Here is a 17,816-nt window from a genome sequence, read left to right as displayed (position 1 = left end):
TTTCCTGACCTAATACCACATCCGAAACACGCATCAATTTCAGACCTTTATCAGTTTATCCACTCAAAGCAGGTATGATGATATTCCGGGTTTAGTTGGAACGGCTTACATCATACTATTTCCTTATACAATTTTAATTGCTATGTGGCACATATTCATTTAACTGACATTTGGTTAAGGGCTCTGATAGCGACGTGTGCACAGTATTTTTGTGGGACATGAGAGCACATTAGATACACCAAATTGCATTCTGAATACGAAGATTATCCTTCTGATATCAAATAATTTAGATTTTTTGAAATTCACGATATAATACAAATTTGATGACAAATTGTTAAAAACATGATATTTTTGAAATGTAACAGTCCTCGAAGTAAACTTTATAAATAAAAGATAGATATGTACTTACAGTGTATGGAGCTGGGATGAGATGCCGTCTATCATATGAAAATTTTGACTTTTTGTATTGAAGATATTAATTTTTTACCATGTATAGCTTCAGTACGAAAGGTCAAATTTTTCATATGATGGACGGCTTTTCATCCAGTTACATACACTTTAAATGCATATCATTAGATTTATTCATCAATATATATATAAAAAATAACCTGGAAAACTTCTTTCGACTATAAATATATTATGCCAGGACAAGTAACTTCCTGTGGTGTATTGTCCACACTTCTCTCATTATATAAAAAATAAATATATATTTTTTAATAATTTGCCATTATTAGTAAATTTCACAAAATCTAAATTATTTGATATCAGAAGGACATTCCTCGTATCCAGAATGCAATTTGGTGTGTCTAATGTGCTCTCATGTCCCACAAAAATGTTGTGCAAAGATGGGTGACCGACCCCTTAATGGATTTGTTACTTTTTCATAACTGACGGCATAGTAAAACAGCTTAACAGTGCAGTGTACAGGAACAATTGCAACAAATGTGCTCGAATATTGAACCCCAGCGTTAAAATCAGAACGAAACCAACTGAACTTCTTCTGGCACGTGCGTAGTGCACATTAATTATTATTAAACACATTATTATATTATAAAGTATGCCGTTGCACTTTTTTTTTTAATTATTTACTTTCAAATAAAAAATGATTGGAATATTTTTGGTTAGCGACTGTATAATACATTTTACAGAAAACTGAATGTGGGTGGATATGACTTATGGTATTTGATTCAGTTCTTGTGGAACTCCCAACTTACCGCACAGGTGTTTTACGTGTTCTACCTCAAAATACCCTGTATGGCAAACTTTTGTTATCTGTGACACCTCCCCAATTGCTTTCTCACTAGTGCACTTTCAGTTCGACTGTTGCCGTTGTTAAACACGCACGTACAAGTTTATACCAGAGTTTAAGTTAAGTTTACTTTCCAAGTTACACAGAACACATCTTTGCAGTAACCGCACTCAGAATGTCTGACAAGGAAACGTTATCTTTAGAGGATATGGAGAAGGGAGAACAGGGAAAGAGACGTTCAAAATTGGCCATGTGCACCACCTTCTGTAGGAAGAATCTCCTGATAATTCTCCTGCTTCTATCACTCAGTCTTGGCATCATGATCGGATTTATCATCAAGATTGGAGCAGGATTGAACTTCACATCTAAGCAGATTACCTACATCAGCTTTCCAGGCACGCTCTTCCTCAATTCCTTAAAGATGGTCATCATTCCACTCATCATGTCAAGTCTGATCGCAGGTATGGCTTCTTTAGATAAGCAGGCGTCTGGCAAACTTGGCGGCAAAGCGATTCTATACTACTTCTCAACTACTTTTATCGCAGTGATTTTAGGAATTATCATGGTGACATCGATACAACCAGGTAAAGGACGTGATAAAGATGAGATTGTACGAGAAGGTAGCTCTCAACAAGTCAATACCGCGGATGCATTTCTAGATCTTCTAAGGTAAGCTTAGTAAATACTTTGCCAACATGGCCTAAGTAATTTGGAGGGGTCAGATGGTCTGTTTATTTTAGCCAACGCGTAATTTAGTATATTTTGGGTCTTAGTGGAGCTCGATAACTCGATCCCAACCAACTCTTAATAGAATGTAACAAAACCTAAGTGTTAGGGCCCTACTACTTTGTTAATGCATCACTGACATATTTAAAAGTGTTATTAAAATCAAACTGTTTAAAACACTCTTTAGTGTTAATCGTATTCAAAGCCTTCTACTTCGTATGTAAAAAAAACATGTTGAAGTGTAAAAATAAACATATTGAACTGATAAAAAAGTATTAACACTTGTTTCCCGGAACAGGAAAGGGAAGGGAAAAGAAAGAAATTCTGTCAAATCACTTTCAGGGTGTTTTTACGTTAAACGTATATAATAAACTATATATTTTTTTTATACAAAAGAGAGAAATCAATGCACAGGGAAAGATGTGGGTTGCTCGTCCTGGAACAGGATACAGAAAAGGGAAGAGAAATAGTACGAAATTCTGTCAAGTCACTTTCAGTGTTTTTACGTATAATAAACGTATAATACACAGGGAAAGGTGACATAGCTTCAGGTATACGAGTGTCCCTGAAAGAACTGTATCTGTCGGAAACTTTATTTAAGACTAGTAGAGTTGCACCCTATTCGGCAATCGCTCCCAGAACTATAATAAATAATTGATGTGGTCACGGGTTTGGAATCATATTTTAAATTCGTTCCATGGATTCAAAATCAATAATATAATATATGCCTCATGCATAGTGATTGGAGGGGGACTGTTCTATAATCCGACGCTTCTATAATCCGAAGGTTCCTCCGAAGGTTCGCTAGTCCGAACATGTGTTCATAGCATTCGCTAGTCCGAATTTAAAAAGAGGTTCTCTAGTCCGAAAAAATTTAAAAGAGGTTCTTTATTCCGACGGTTCTTTATCTCGAAGGTTCTATAGTCCGAATTTTAAAAAAGGTTCCCTAATCCGAATATTAAAAGAGGTTCTTTAATCCGAATTTTAAAAACGGTTCTCTAGTCCGAATATGAAAATAGGCTCTATAGTCCGAATTTAAAACAGGGTTCTATAGTCCGAAATTGCAAAAGGGTTCTATAGTCCGAAACGGATACCGTGTTCTTTAGTCCGAATCAGTAAAAAGACTCTATAGTCCGAATTTTTTTATAACATTAACATAGCAGAGTTTATGGTAAACGGGATGACGCTACTTTTGCCCCCCCGTCATCAAAAACAAATCCTGCGTTCGCGCCTGATATCCCCAACTTACTGTAAACAAAGATCCTAAAAATACGATATTTGCTCCAAAAATGTTGACATATCTTTACACCATCAGAAAAAAAAAAAAAAAAATGAATGGAACGAAAATATAAAGAAACCTGAAGAAGTACAAAAAACAAAAAAACACACACACACAAAAACAGAACAAAAGAAGGAAAGACACAATGAAAGAAAATAAATGAAAGAGCAAATGAAACAACTGAATAAAGACTAAAAGGAAGTCCTAATGAAAGAACAATGAATACAAAGATAATGAACAAAATAATGAACATTACAGAAAGAACAAAGAGAAGAAAGAAAGAATATAATAAAGATAGAACGAAAGAAATTTGAATATAGGAATATAGAACAAACAAAAATGAGAAAGGGATTTTAAGAGAGTGCTAATGAAAAAAATATCGAACGAAATCAAGAATGAATAAATGAATGATGATTTGACACTGAAACAAATGATGAAAATAAAATTCGGACTATAGAACCTGTTTACCAATTCGGACTAAAGAACACGGTATCCGTTTCGGACTATAGAACCCTTTTGCAATTTCGGACTATAGAACCTTTTTTAAATTCGGACTATAGAAGTTCCATATTCGGACTATAGAACCCTTTTTTAAATTCGGACTATAGAGCCTATTTTCATATTCGGACTAAAGAACCATTTTCAAAATTCGGACTATAGAACCTTCGAAATAAAGAACCATCGGAATAAAGAACCTTCGTAATAAAGAACCGTCGGATTAAAGAACCTTCGGACTAAAGAACCGTCGGAATAAAGAACCGTCGGACTATAGAGCTTCCACCCTCCAGAGTTCAGATCATTGGTTGATATTTGAATACATGGAACGAATTGAAAATGAGTTTTTTTTGTAACATTCTTGTATTTCCTATAAGATGGGAACGGTAAATTGTTAACATTTTAAAAAGTATATTTCAAGAACGGGCGGTCAAATCAAACTTCAAAAAGTATGTCATAGTTATTCCCCAACCACAAAAACTATTTATTTGGATCGGGCGGCATTAAAAGGGCATTTCGTGATCCACAGCCTCATCCCCCCACTTTTTTCCAAAAAAGTTGAGATTTTTATACCACTGGAAACCTCAGGCTACATAATTTTTATGAACCAAAAATTTCTTGCAGATTAATTCGTTTTGCAAAAATATCGTCAAATTTGAATTTCGTTCTGGTGCACCAGACAACAGTGGCCTATGGAGGAGTGTAATACACATAATCATGCATAACTCGCAAACGCAAAATCGGAATCAACTGAAATTTTGGGAGTAATCTTTTGTTCGTGAATATCTACTGAAAAATGACATAAAAAGAGGATGCCAGGATCACGAAATCCTCCTTTAAAATACCCAAAATTTTAAGTTCCTGGCGATACAGTATTTTCAGGGACACCCTGTCCCTGTGTCTGAAAAATTGAGCCAATCAATAACTGAAATATTTCCAGTGTTTATGGTCTACTTTTATTTTCGAGCTTATACTTTTTAGGAATAACACAACAAAAAAGGGGTTGCAATAGTAACAAGCGCTTGTGGGAATTACACTTATTTCGTTATTTCAGTGCATAATTGGGATTTCAAATGACGAATTTTTCAACCAATATTTTGGATAAAAACAATAGCATGTGAGGGCTGTTTCCTCCTGAATGTAACAGCAGGTATACAGGTGTAAAGTTCACGTTTCAGTGAAATGACAAGCAATTTTCACTTACTTTGTAGCTTTCAGGTTGAATGGGCCTTTTATATAAATGCATTTTGCCATTGTTGTTTGATGTCAACATTCGAGTTCACCGTGTACATCAAGTTTAAGGAAACACAATGGCGACAAACCGTGTAATATCACCTGTTGAATAAAAGGACTCAGTGATACATACCTACATTTCAAGTTGGTTACAAAACATGATTAAAGCGGGTCGGGTGGAAGCATGACCTACTCCCTATTCCAGAAAAATACAGCACTAATTGTTTGGGATTAAAACATTTTTAGCAAGTTCTGCCAAATACAACATAGCTCAATCCTAATCATTAATTTAGTCCTAACTGGAGATAAAAGAAAAAGTTCACTATTTTACTAATTTCTTGAAAAAAGAGCCAAAAAACATGCATTTTCGGCATATTTTCTGACAATTGAGTCACAAAAATGAAAGACTTGGAACAAGTCTAAGCATTCAAAATCTTGAGTATATGCCGAAAATTCGCTCTAATTTACACTTTTTTGTGTTCCTTTAATTAAATGACTAAATGACTGGTTATAAGAATGAAACATGTCTTTTCCAAAATTAGAATGCATAAACTGAAATTAGTCTTAGTACAAGTCTTTGGGCTTGATTGTCACAGCATACGAAAAACACCCTAAAACGCATGTTTTTGGCCCTTATTTTCAAAAATTGACCAAATTTTTAAAATTTGACTTTTATTGCTAGTTAGGGCTAACTAAAGGATTAGGATTTAGCTAAGTGTCATTTGGCAAAACAGAATAATATTTTTTTTAATCCCAAAAAAAAAATTAGTTCTGTATTTTTCTTGAATAGGGAGTAATAGTTTGCACTCAAATATGAAGACAAGTATTCACACAAGAGGAATGGTATTGAGTCTATGCCGTATAGGCATATAAAGAAGATTCCAGAGCTCCGCAACATGGTTTTTCGTTAGAGGGTAAAAACGTCCAAAACTTTTTGATATAATAAGGATAGAATCGGATAGCAATGTTTGCACAGTATTTTTTGTGGGGCATGAGAGCACATTAGACATATCGAATTGCATTTTGAATACGAGGAATGTCCATCTGATATCAACTCATTTTGATTTTTTGAAATTCGCTCTATAATACAAATTTGATTGCAGATTATTAAAAATTGACTATATTTTATATTTCTGACAATTAACAGTCCTCGAAGTAATCTTTAGAAATATAATGATATGTACTTAAAGTGTATGTAGCTGGGAGAAAAAGCCGACCATCAATTGAAATTTTTGACCTTTCGTATTGAAGCTATAAATTTTTTCCCAAAAAGACCTAAAAAATGTAAGTACATATCATTAGATTTATCAAGTTTATTTCGAGGATTGTCAAATGTCAAAAATATCAATTTTGAACAGTCGCGAATATCAACAAATCAAAATTGATTCGTATTCAGAATGCAATTCGATATGTCTGACGTGCTCTCAGGTCCCACAAAAATACTATGGAAACGTTGCTATCCGATCCCCTAAAGAATCACAAGACAAATGGATTGTGGAAATATAAATGCGATTATTGGCTTCCTTGACTCAATTCATACATGAAGTAGGCATACACTGTAGTTTCTTAGTTAATCATTTTAATTGGCTAAAAACTGCAAATTACTCATGCCATTCCATTCGCCTGAATGAACTTTTATAACTTTTTATATAAATGGCCGGTCATTGCGCTCAAAAGTTTAACATTTAACATTACTTATCAGTGTGTTTTAGACTGCTTTGTGCATGTATCGAAACTATTTTGTATTAGTGGCAACTTTCTAATATATAATTAAATTGAGCTCCGTATTCGTCTCTTTCCTCTCGTGTATAAATATTGCTAACAATTGAGGTCAAACTATTTTGTTCATATCGTATACTACAACCCCGGGACTACAACAACAAGCACCCCAAGGCACTTTACAGAAAAATACTAAAAGTAAAATTAATTACTAGGGGTCAATATAAGAATTATCAATACTATCAATATTTTCAACAACTATACACCAGAAATACGTAAGATTACTGCTAAACTATAGAGTAACGTTGATAAAAAAGATTCCTTTGATGATTGTATTGTGCAGATGAACCAGTTGAAGTACGCGATGACGCCCCTAAATTAGAGTCCGAAGTTTTCCGTTTTACGGAAAACGGAAGAAAATCACGGAATCGGAGATACAACACGGAAAATGACATTTTTGTATGATGTGACAAATATTGTTAAAAGATAAGAAAAGTAAATGCTAAAAACAATCATGAGTTGTGTGTGGCAATTTTTATGATAAAAATACTGATCAATAATACCGAGGTATTATTATTACCAAGGCAAGAACCCCCTATATCCCTTCAAACATCGTAATAGTCGGCCTATTATCGTGAGAATATTCTAACTTGATCAGAGCATATTGCTCGCGATATTGAACACTTTATTGTGACATTAATATCATTGTTTATACATTTTAAGCTTTATTCATGATACGGATTTACAAATTTTACAACACGGATTACAACACGGAAAGTGGATTTTAGAAAACGGTAAACTTCAGACTCTACCCTAAATATACAATTACAATTATACCTATACAACTTTGGCAAAAAAATGTATAAAGATCTAGCTGGAAAATAACACTACACAAGTGCTGTTCTTGGCTAGATATTCTGTTTGTCATTCGTGTGATACGCAATTTTTGCTTAAGAATTAATTAAAACTAATCATCGCTGGAGCAATTTAACTCAAATCTTGATGTTTTTTGATAATGGGCCTCAATAGAAACATTATGTTACAATTAGACCATACACCTCGACCTAAAGGCCCATTCAGTGATTTGCTCATCCGGACGACCGTAAAATCAGCAAAATTCAGATTTTGGTACCGTTGTTATTGTCATAAATGTGTTAACACAGCCTAGCTGCTAGTGGTTCAGCCGAAAGCCGTGTATTTTTAAAGACAAAGATAAGGAATTAACATGAATCTGCAATTAGATACATATATTTGAATGGGGCTTCAACTTTGTCAATACTGCTGTTTTCTTCGGTTTTTGCCAAATGTTTCATTTCAAAAATCCCAAATGAACAATTTGAATGACTTATCCTTCACTTTTAAGCAATTTATAAACAATTTTAATTTTTTTACACTTTTGCTGGGATCACTGAACGGGTCTTTAAACAAACGCACTTCGAGTTTAAGAAACGCACGCCGAGTTTTAAAAAATTACGTCGAGTTTTGATAAATATGGAAAAAAGACACAGAGTTTTAAGAATTTCTGTTCGTGTCATACATATGCCAAGGGCGAGTGGAAATATTCTGAACATTAACAATTTTAAACTGAACATCTGATATAAAATATCAAAAGGTATGCGTTATAAGACGACTGTGGCTTGCCATATTCTGCCTAATCCGCAAGTCCGTGGCACTCAGATTTTAAATTCTCCCCTCTCTTCTGCTCTCCAATCATGTTGAACATATAATCGTATGGCTTTCGCTTCATCAAACGTTTCCATTTTCTTCTCCTAATCCGTCTCTCCCCTTTCATCTGTCAATATGCCAATCGTGCCTAGCAAGTCCTGACCTCAGTCTAATTTGAATTTCTGGTAGATGAGTTGACATCAATGTTTATCAACGAAGGCAAGGAATTGGTATATCGATATGATTGAGTGAACCCCATGCAACCACTGCACTGTTCAATAGCCTCATTGTGATGTGGCGGGAGTTTTAAAAACACGAGCCCTAAACAAAATTTGATCCGCGCGCATGCTGCCAGGCAAAAACAAAGGCAATTCTGACAATGCGTGCGCATACTGCCAGGCATTGACGTCAGAAGTCAACTCATCTATAGTCTGGCAGAGAACGCCATAGTTTTTGCCAGTTATGCTGACAGTCATGACAGTGTATAATCTTTGCTGATTATTGCTTTTTATGACACTTGAAATTATCACCCTTGGGCAATTCAAGAACTTAAAGGTTAAAGGTCATATAGGGGTAAATATTCAAAGTTATTCCCTTCTAGCTATGTCTCATACGACTTATCATTCCATGACTAGAGGAATACTTTGGATATTTGGCGGTTTTGACAGAATTTGACAAGTTTTTGATTTATACCCAATGTAATCTCTAACCTCGAGATTCTTGATTTGCCCAAAGTGTCAATTTTGTTTCGATATCTTATTTTGTACCACCCAATTAGAGCAATAATCTGCGAAAAACAAAACCACTATTGTTAGCAAAACCTTCTAGCCTGACTAGTCGTACTATACAGTATACATCATGAGGTATATTCCTCATCCAACTACACTGCAATTGTCTAGGGCTTGAAATCATCTGCCATGACATTTGCCTCCAGTACATTATGTAACCAAGTTATCAATCGTTTAGCTTTTCCAATCTATTTTTTTCCTTCTTGTTTCGGGATATCTATAGTAGCTTCACCAGCACACATTCTGTTAAAGGCTTCCAAACACCTAATTACCTGCTCTTTTTTCAATGACTGGTTAATTGCTACTGTTGTCTCTCTATAGGCCCTATCCAATGTATTTGGGCAATTGCTGCTCTCGTCTACTGTACTTTCCTCTTTGAATTCTCTTTGGTATAATCATTTACCTTCTCGTCCTCACTTTTCTTCCAGCTATTTTGATCCTCTCGGGACCTATCAAAAACTCACAGCCACAGTTTAAAATTGTATACCGCACTGACTTTACCGCGCGAACTTCCTTCCAGATCTTTAGCTTTGGCAGTCAATCAGATATGTTCTTTTTCTCTAGCTTCCAACTCACGACATGGTCCGGGTCTTTCCATCAGCAATCCCTATTTCTATTTATCCTAATTTATCACAGTTGAATCTATCCCACTTTATAACACTATACTATTTCTATTTATCCTAATTTATCACAGTTGACTCTATCCCACTCTATAACACTACAAGATAAATGATTTTTTTGGACTCGTGCCTTTTTCTGCATTTTGTGGATGATTTTTTTCGCGCGTACACCATAAAGTATCAACATTAACTAAAACGAAAAACGAATGGACACTCCAAAGTGTTAACAACTAAAACACCTCAGCACTAATTTAGTTTTCCCGCGTTTATTATTTTTTTCATTATAGAAACATGGTACCGCCTAACATAGTAGCTGCATGCTTTCAAACGGTAAGTGATGTGGTGGGGGTATACGAGCCCGGTATATGAGGTTGTGGGGGATCTGAGGCCTGTACATCACGGGTCTGAACTGTGTAAATTGGGACATTATGTTGTTGATATCAATCCTGGAATCAATCGTATATTATGATAATAATTTGAAACAATTATCACTTTTATAATGCTCATAGAAGGTAGCTATCAGTGGAGAAGCACCGTTGTCTATGTACCCGCTTTTGGATGTAGTACTTTCGTGGTTCATTTATCCAATTCTAAATTAAATCAGTCTGAATTTAATCTATAGATGCTGCCAAATTGATTCAGACCTTTTTCTTCTCCAAGCCAATACTCTAGCAAGTTTTCTTCGCCGGGAAATGAACCCAAGACCTCGTACACCAGAAGCGAATACTCTAAGGCCACGATCTCCCTATGATTCCCAAGAAGAAAATATTGATATACAAAGCTATAATTAATGTTGAGTTGTGTTTATGTCCAACTGTATTATTTATTGCTGTTTAATCACATACAGTACAAAACGCGGCAAATAGAGATAAAACCAATGGATATGATGGAGATGATGACTACAATGGAGGCAGCAACGGGTGGCACTATGGCAATGATCACAGAAGATGGCAACATGATGGAAATGAATGAGACCATGATAATGCCAAAGAAAATGTACAAAGCAGTTGGTGGGTTTGAAGACAAGTCCAATATCCTGGGTTTGGTAGTGTTTTCGTGTTTCTTTGGGGCGATCATTGGACGAATGGGAGCTAAAGGGGAACCGGTCAAGATCTTTGTGAATTCCTTCATGGAAGCTATCATGAGAGTGGTTGCAGTCCTTATCTGGTAAGTGCATGGCTGTTTCGTATTCACTGTTGCAATCACAATAGTAATATATATTCATATCAAACAGATTTGACTAAAACGAGCACTAGCTACCAAATATTGTGGATACGAATCTGTAGATTCCTCTGCCCAACGTTCTTCCTGTTATAAGTATAGGTGAGGATTTGGTGGCATATAACGCCTTACTGTTGTCAAGCATAGTGTTAGAAAAACCTTTAGGGTGCGTAACCAATCTTCGACGGCATCCATAGTATTCCCCCATTTGATTGTCCAGGGAGAAACTATAGAAATCAAACTGGTTCTTTATGGGACGATTTTCATTTAGTTTCCTTCACACAATGTTACAATTTATTAAATTATGTAACTTTTTTGAACCACAGGTTATCTCCTATTGGCATCTTCTTCTTGATCCTAGGAAAGATCCTCGGCATGGACGATTGGGTTCAAACATTTCAACAGATCGGTCTTTATTCAGCCACAGTGATGACAGGCCTCGCTGTACATGCCTTCGTCATTTTGCCTCTGATATACTTCATATTTACACGGAAGAACCCTGTTACTTACTTTTTGGGAGTGTCGCCAGCTTTTATGACTGCATTTGCCACAGCGTCAAGGTAATTTGTACTGCCTGTTCAACTAAAATATAGCATCGTAATAATAAAGCAATGCTTCTGTTTGTTTTCCAAGTCTTCCCACGACTCGCTACTCCCACTGCTTCCCAGAATGACGTTATACAGCTTGACTTTGCCGGGACAAATGCACATCAGGAAGCGTGCGAACACTTTTTTAGTTGCAATGCTAAAATGAGCCAAAACGCGGTTAATTTTCGTCTAAAAAAACATGAACAAAGAACATTAAGATGCACATCGCAAATATTGGTCGTTCGTGCACGGACGAAGACCCGAAATGGCGTTCATTCTAAAATAATTATGTACGAGGATTCAGTGTCATTTCCAATGCCATTGACCATCTGGCGCACATTCGTTGGTAAAGATAACTCTCGTTGGTAAAGATGTTGTAAACAGTATCAATATAATTTCTCTCTATGATATAAGTAGTTTCATAGAAAGTGTAAATTACGAAACAGGTCTCATTTTAATTTAATTTAATTTTCATGGTTTCTTAAACAGTTCCGCAACGTTGCCAATTACTCTGACGAGTCTTGAAGAGAACTTGGGAATCGACCGCAGAGTCACACGATTTGTCTTGCCTATTGGAGCCACAATCAACATGGACGGAACCGCTCTGTATGAGGCTGTGGCGGCTATTTTCATTGCTCAGGTCAACGCGATTCCTTTGGATGCAAAAGATGTAATCACAATAAGGTAAAGTATAACTGCATTGATGCTTATGAGGTTGAAAAAACCTGAGCCAAAATAGCATGCGTCTCCGGCGCGTCCGATGAATTATGATATCTCAATTTAAGAGCTTTCCGCATGCAGCCGGCATTGACAACCCCATTTACCCACGGTACAAACCGTTGGTACAGTAAGGTTGTGTCCATATAGGCCTTAAGGCCTACCGTAGAAAAGCCAAAATCAAGTGGTTATTCCGATCTAAAAACGACACAAAATTGTACAATCAAACGTACATAAATTAACACAATTTGTATAAAGTAATGTATCATCATATTTTTTGAAGTTGGCGCACTGGCGTTTTGAGGCCTCTTCCGCGCAACTCTACCCAAACCAAATTTTATCTCCCCTTTCCCGAGGAAAAAAAGCCTGCTTAATGCTTATACGGAAACCCAAGTGTAGAAAAATTAACGGTGATTTTAACAATGTGCCTAATTCAAAAGACCTTGCATAGAAGCATATAACTGCACACAAATGCACTAAACGAATCCCGGTACTTACCGGGAATTTTAAATTAAAAGACCGAAAGAGAAACCACAACTTAAAGTATGTCATCAGTAGCAAATTGTTTCCACTACTATAAAATCTAGTGCTTTAATTCACCGTGACCTTTCCAGCCATAAACCCGCTTATTGAAGATTAAACCGATATATGCAGTACTAAACCATTATATAGTAATCTATTGTCCAATGCAAATTTATTACCACTTGATAATATTGATCCAATGAGCGACCGAATTGTCCGCTACGGACGACTAATCCAATCGATAATGACTCTATTGACATGTACGAATGGAGCCCCACTGACCGAGTTTTGGGATATTTTTCACTGGTTTGCAGCTGTTTGCTGTCATTTACTCATCAAGGCGGAGTACCGTTATTACAAGGACTATGCCAATTATTTAAAGATTGACATGTAGAGAATAAGCCATAATTGATTGACAGAAAGTACTAAATTTGTACCTATGACGGTTTTATGACGCCAATCTTCAAAATACGATCAAAAATGGCTGCCCGGTGAAGTAAAATGTGCATTGGAATAACACGGCCAGTTTGGATAGATGGTAGGATTTCTTTTTAATAAAAATGTATATTCCCCCGTTATTAAAGCTTGTACCACGTTGAAGATTCAGATATTTGGAAAAGAATAAGTAATTGAAACAGAGAGAAAGTACTAAAATCATAGCTTTTATACTTTTTGATATATGATACTAACTAGTTCATCCCCAATAGCTACGATACAGCGCTACCAGTAGGGTTCAATTGCCTATTGTGAGTGCCCCTGTGTTGTATGCATACATGTAGTTAACAATAACTGCATGATGTGACGCCATTATTGCATTTCACTTAAGTTACCCTTTACTTTTAGTAAGTCTGTTCTTTTCTTCGTCACACTTGTCTTTTTGGGTTTATTTTGTGACTACTGTATATCTCAGCGGTTCCCAAATCGTGGGTCGCGACCTCTTCCAAAAAGGGGTCGCGGGACTTGCCGGAAAAGAATTTTTTTAAATACATCTCCGTGCAGGTACCATCGTATTGGTCATGTAATCCTGTTTCGACCCATTTTAGCATTAAACTTGCAAATTTTCGCGCGCTTCGTATTTCGAAAGCATTTGCCCGGTCATTCTGGGACGTGGAAATTGTGCTCCCTTTGGAAATTTTGACCTTGTGTGCCACGCAATGTTTTTCTTATGAGATTTGGGTCACCGGAAAAAAAAAATTTGGGAAGCCGGCTAGCCCTGCTGTATCTTCTAAACTCAACCCAGAAAGTATCGAAACGATTATGAATGGTCAGATATATCGGGAACTGAAATATATAGCAAAAACTTATTTAATGTACCGTATAAAGCGCAGCTTTCTCCTGCGCATTTTGATACCTCTTTTGTTGCCCTACGGTATCATTTGGTCGAGATATGGGCGCTTGAGTGGCTTCAAGTCGGATTTTGAAAGTTGCACTTAGCTTCTATTCAAGCCAAACGCGTTCGTCGTGTACACCCCCCCCCCCATACACACACACACACAAAGGACACCGATGTGCTCTGTTTACTTATTAACTTTACTTTATTTTACTCCACTTTCCAACTTCAATACTTGCTACCCTTTACTTATCTCTGACTTGTCTCATGAACTCTTTCTGTGCCCACCATCACTGTCTATCACTGCCTGGATTCGTCGTGGCATGCTCTGACCAAGATTTCTCATCTTTCCTTGGTCAATGTCTCGCCATCTCCTGAGCAGGATGCGCCGAAGGCCTTCTAAGGTGGTGTCAAGCTTGATTGCCTTGTTAGCTTTCCTGGAGAAGTTGGCTCGAGATTAGAGATTAGACTTTCGCAATTGAATAATTCTATACGTTGAATATAAAGTTTTTGAAATTCCTTATTTTTATGAATTTCGACCTAAAAACAACTTTTATGTATAGTTCAAGTCTTCTATAGTTTTTGACACTATTTTTGGACATCGGAAAATTTTGACCAAAATATTCAAAATTTTAGATATTCGTTATTTGGCCAAATTTCGACCTCAAATCAAACTCTTATGTATAGTTTAAGTCTTCTACAATCTTTTGACACCATTTTTGGACATCCGAAAAATTTGGCCAAAAATGTCAAAATTTTATTATTCGTTATTTGGCCAAATTTCGACCTAAAAACAACTCTTATTTATAGTTCAAGTCTTCTTAAGTCTTTTGACACCATTTTTTTGACACAAAATTTGGCCAAAATACTCAAAATTTTGTATCTTCGTTATCTGGCCAAATTTCGACCTAAAAACAACTGTTATATGTATAGTTTAAGTCTTCTTAAGTCTTTTGACACCATTTTGGAGCATTCAAAACTTGTAGCCAAAATACTCAAAATTTTGTATCTTCGTTATCAGGCCAAATTTCGACCTAAAAGCAACTGTTATGTATAGTTTAAGTCACCATTTTTGGACATCCGAAAATTTTGGCCCAAATACTCAAAATTTTGTATCTTGTTTGTTTGTTTATTTCTTCTTTATACTGGGTCCATATTCAGGGGAAAATTTAAGTATTCCCCTGTTCTTCCATATGGCCCAGTTATTACATACAAAAAAATAAATAATTACAAAACACTTTGAATAATTTACTATATTAACTTAAATTACACGAATTACCTAAATTAATTGGGTACAACAATAATATTAAAAGATAGGTAAAAAAAATAATACATAGCACACACTATATTGCATTAATTAGACTACATTTTCAAATACATTGACAAAATTAATATTATTATTATTTCTTATTGCACTATGAGAATTTAAATTTTAAAATGATAAAACATTATGCCAGCATAATAATTTAAATCAGGATTTCAAAATACAACAAACTACATTCAAATAATCAAAGGAAATGGATAAAAACTTAGTGGCTACAAAATGTAGGATAGAACATAATAATCAAACAGCAAAAAATTTAAACAAAAGAAATTTGGCAAAAGTTGATGTATATTTAAGTCTTCTGCAATCTTTTGACACTATTTTTGGACATTCGAAAAATTTGGCCAAAAATTTCAAAATTTTGTATCTTCGTTATTTGACCAAACTTATACCTAAAAACAACTCTTATGTATAGTATAAGTCTTCTAAATTTTTTTGACACCAATTGTGGACATCCGAAAATTTTGGCCAAAATACTAAAAATTTTGTATCTTCGTTATTTGGCCAAATTTCTACCTAAAAAGAACTCTAATGTATAGTTCAAGTCTTTTTAAGTCTTTTGACACCATTTTTGGACATCCGAAAATTTTGGCCAAAATACTCAAAATTTTGTATCTTCCTATCTGGCCAAATTTCGACCTAAAACAACTGTTATGTATAGTTTAAGTCTTCTTAAGTCTTTTGACAAAATTTTGTATCTTCGTTATTTGACCAAACTTATACCTAAAAACAACTGTAGTTTAAGTCTTCTAAATTTTTTTGACACCAATTGTGGACATCCAAAAATTTTGGCCAAAATACTCAAAATTTTGTATCTTCGTTATTTGGCCAAATTTCTACCTAAAAACAACTCTTATGTATAGTTAAAGTCTTCTAAATTTTGTTGACACCATTTTTGAACATCCGAAAATTTTGGCCAAAATACTCAAAATTTTGGATCTCCGTTATTTCCGTTTTATTTTATAAATTTCGACCTAAAACTACATCTGACACCACTTTTTGACATCAACAAATTTTTTGACCCAAAAAATTGCATTTTTAGACATTCGAGATTAGAAATCAAACATTCGTTATTTCGCAGAATTTCGATCTAAAAACCACTTTTCTACACAGATCACGTGTCCTGGAGTAATATGACACCATTTTTGACCTTCCCGAAAAATTTTGACGGAAAAATTTTGTAGACATTCGAAATTAGACATTCGTGATTTCCGATAATTGTCATATAAAAACCACTTTTCTACATCGATCAAGTGCCATGGAGTCATCTGACACCACTTTTTGACATCAAAATTGACATTTTGACCCCAAAAAATTGCATTTTTAGACATTCGAGATTAAATTAGACATTCGTTATTCCACAGAATTTCGATCTAAAATCCACTTTTCTACACCGATCACGTGTCATGGAGTCATTTGACGTCAATTTTAGACATTCGACACCGCTTTAGACATTCGAACAATTTTGACCAAAAAATCTCAATTTTTAGACATTTGTTATTTCGCAGAATTTCGATCTAAAACCACTTTCATTACTCGTCGATACTCGATAGAGCGCAAAATAAATAACTTAGAAACTAAGTGCAACACAATGACAGACATGTCTCCTACTTATTCTGAGACTTTCATATAAATATAGCGTGATTCGTTTTGGCGTGACATTTATATTACTGAAAATGGATGAAAACGGTGTGTGTGTAATTTACAGTGCAAAGGCATCATAACGCATGGAACCTTTATTACCATCGTCCTGCCGTACTGTGCAATATATTGGAGACATCCTACATTCTTTTATAGAAAATACATCAAAATTGGCACAGATGTAGAGCTTACATTGCAGTATAGTTCTTGATGTGGGATTAAGTGAAACATTTCAATATGACTTCAGATATTTAGGTTGAAAAACATAGTTTTTATGCGATTTTGACCACAATTTTTACTTAATTATGTTATTATTACAGAGGATATAACTTCCTCAAGGATCCTTTGCAGCAAATTTTAATCTTCTCCGTTACTTAGCTGTGGGTTTACTAATATACTGTGGACATAAATACATGGTGCGACACGAAGGACGAACCTACTTTTATGACAAATCTATCTCTGCCGGCATTTCAAATGTTGAAACCCTCACACCGCAATAATTGTCTTCAAAACCGCTGCCATATAAAGAATAGGTTGTTTTGTCAAAACTTGGAATTCACAATTTTTACCCAATATCTTGTAACTTCTATTAGCAACGTTCAATTTCTAAAATCTAAAATTTCTAAGAAAGCTTAATATATGTAGATCTTAGAAATTAACACAATGATACCAATAGTAATGCTCTTCATACCTAGAAAAA

At 35.2% G+C, this 17,816-nt stretch overlaps 1 protein-coding gene across 1 annotated transcript in view; it reads left to right on the top strand.

Moving 5' to 3' along the window:
• The first annotated feature begins 1,385 nt into the window (after positions 1 to 1,385).
• The window catches only part of LOC140153166 (excitatory amino acid transporter 3-like), a 47,292-nt gene continuing 30,861 nt past the window's right edge, over positions 1,386 to 17,816 (top strand). Inside the window, exons 1-5 of the mRNA XM_072175834.1 lie at positions 1,386 to 1,918; positions 10,062 to 10,104; positions 10,622 to 10,941; positions 11,322 to 11,555; positions 12,072 to 12,266. Of these exons, the coding sequence (XP_072031935.1) occupies positions 1,425 to 1,918; positions 10,062 to 10,104; positions 10,622 to 10,941; positions 11,322 to 11,555; positions 12,072 to 12,266 (1,286 nt within the window). The 5' untranslated portion in view covers positions 1,386 to 1,424. The remainder of the gene's footprint in view (positions 1,919 to 10,061; positions 10,105 to 10,621; positions 10,942 to 11,321; positions 11,556 to 12,071; positions 12,267 to 17,816) is intronic.

Source organism: Amphiura filiformis, chromosome 5, assembly GCF_039555335.1.
Source record: "Amphiura filiformis chromosome 5, Afil_fr2py, whole genome shotgun sequence".
Lineage (NCBI taxonomy): Eukaryota > Metazoa > Echinodermata > Ophiuroidea > Amphilepidida > Amphiuridae > Amphiura > Amphiura filiformis.
Note: the sequence above shows the minus strand (reverse complement) of the source record. Positions and strands in the feature narration are given on the sequence as shown.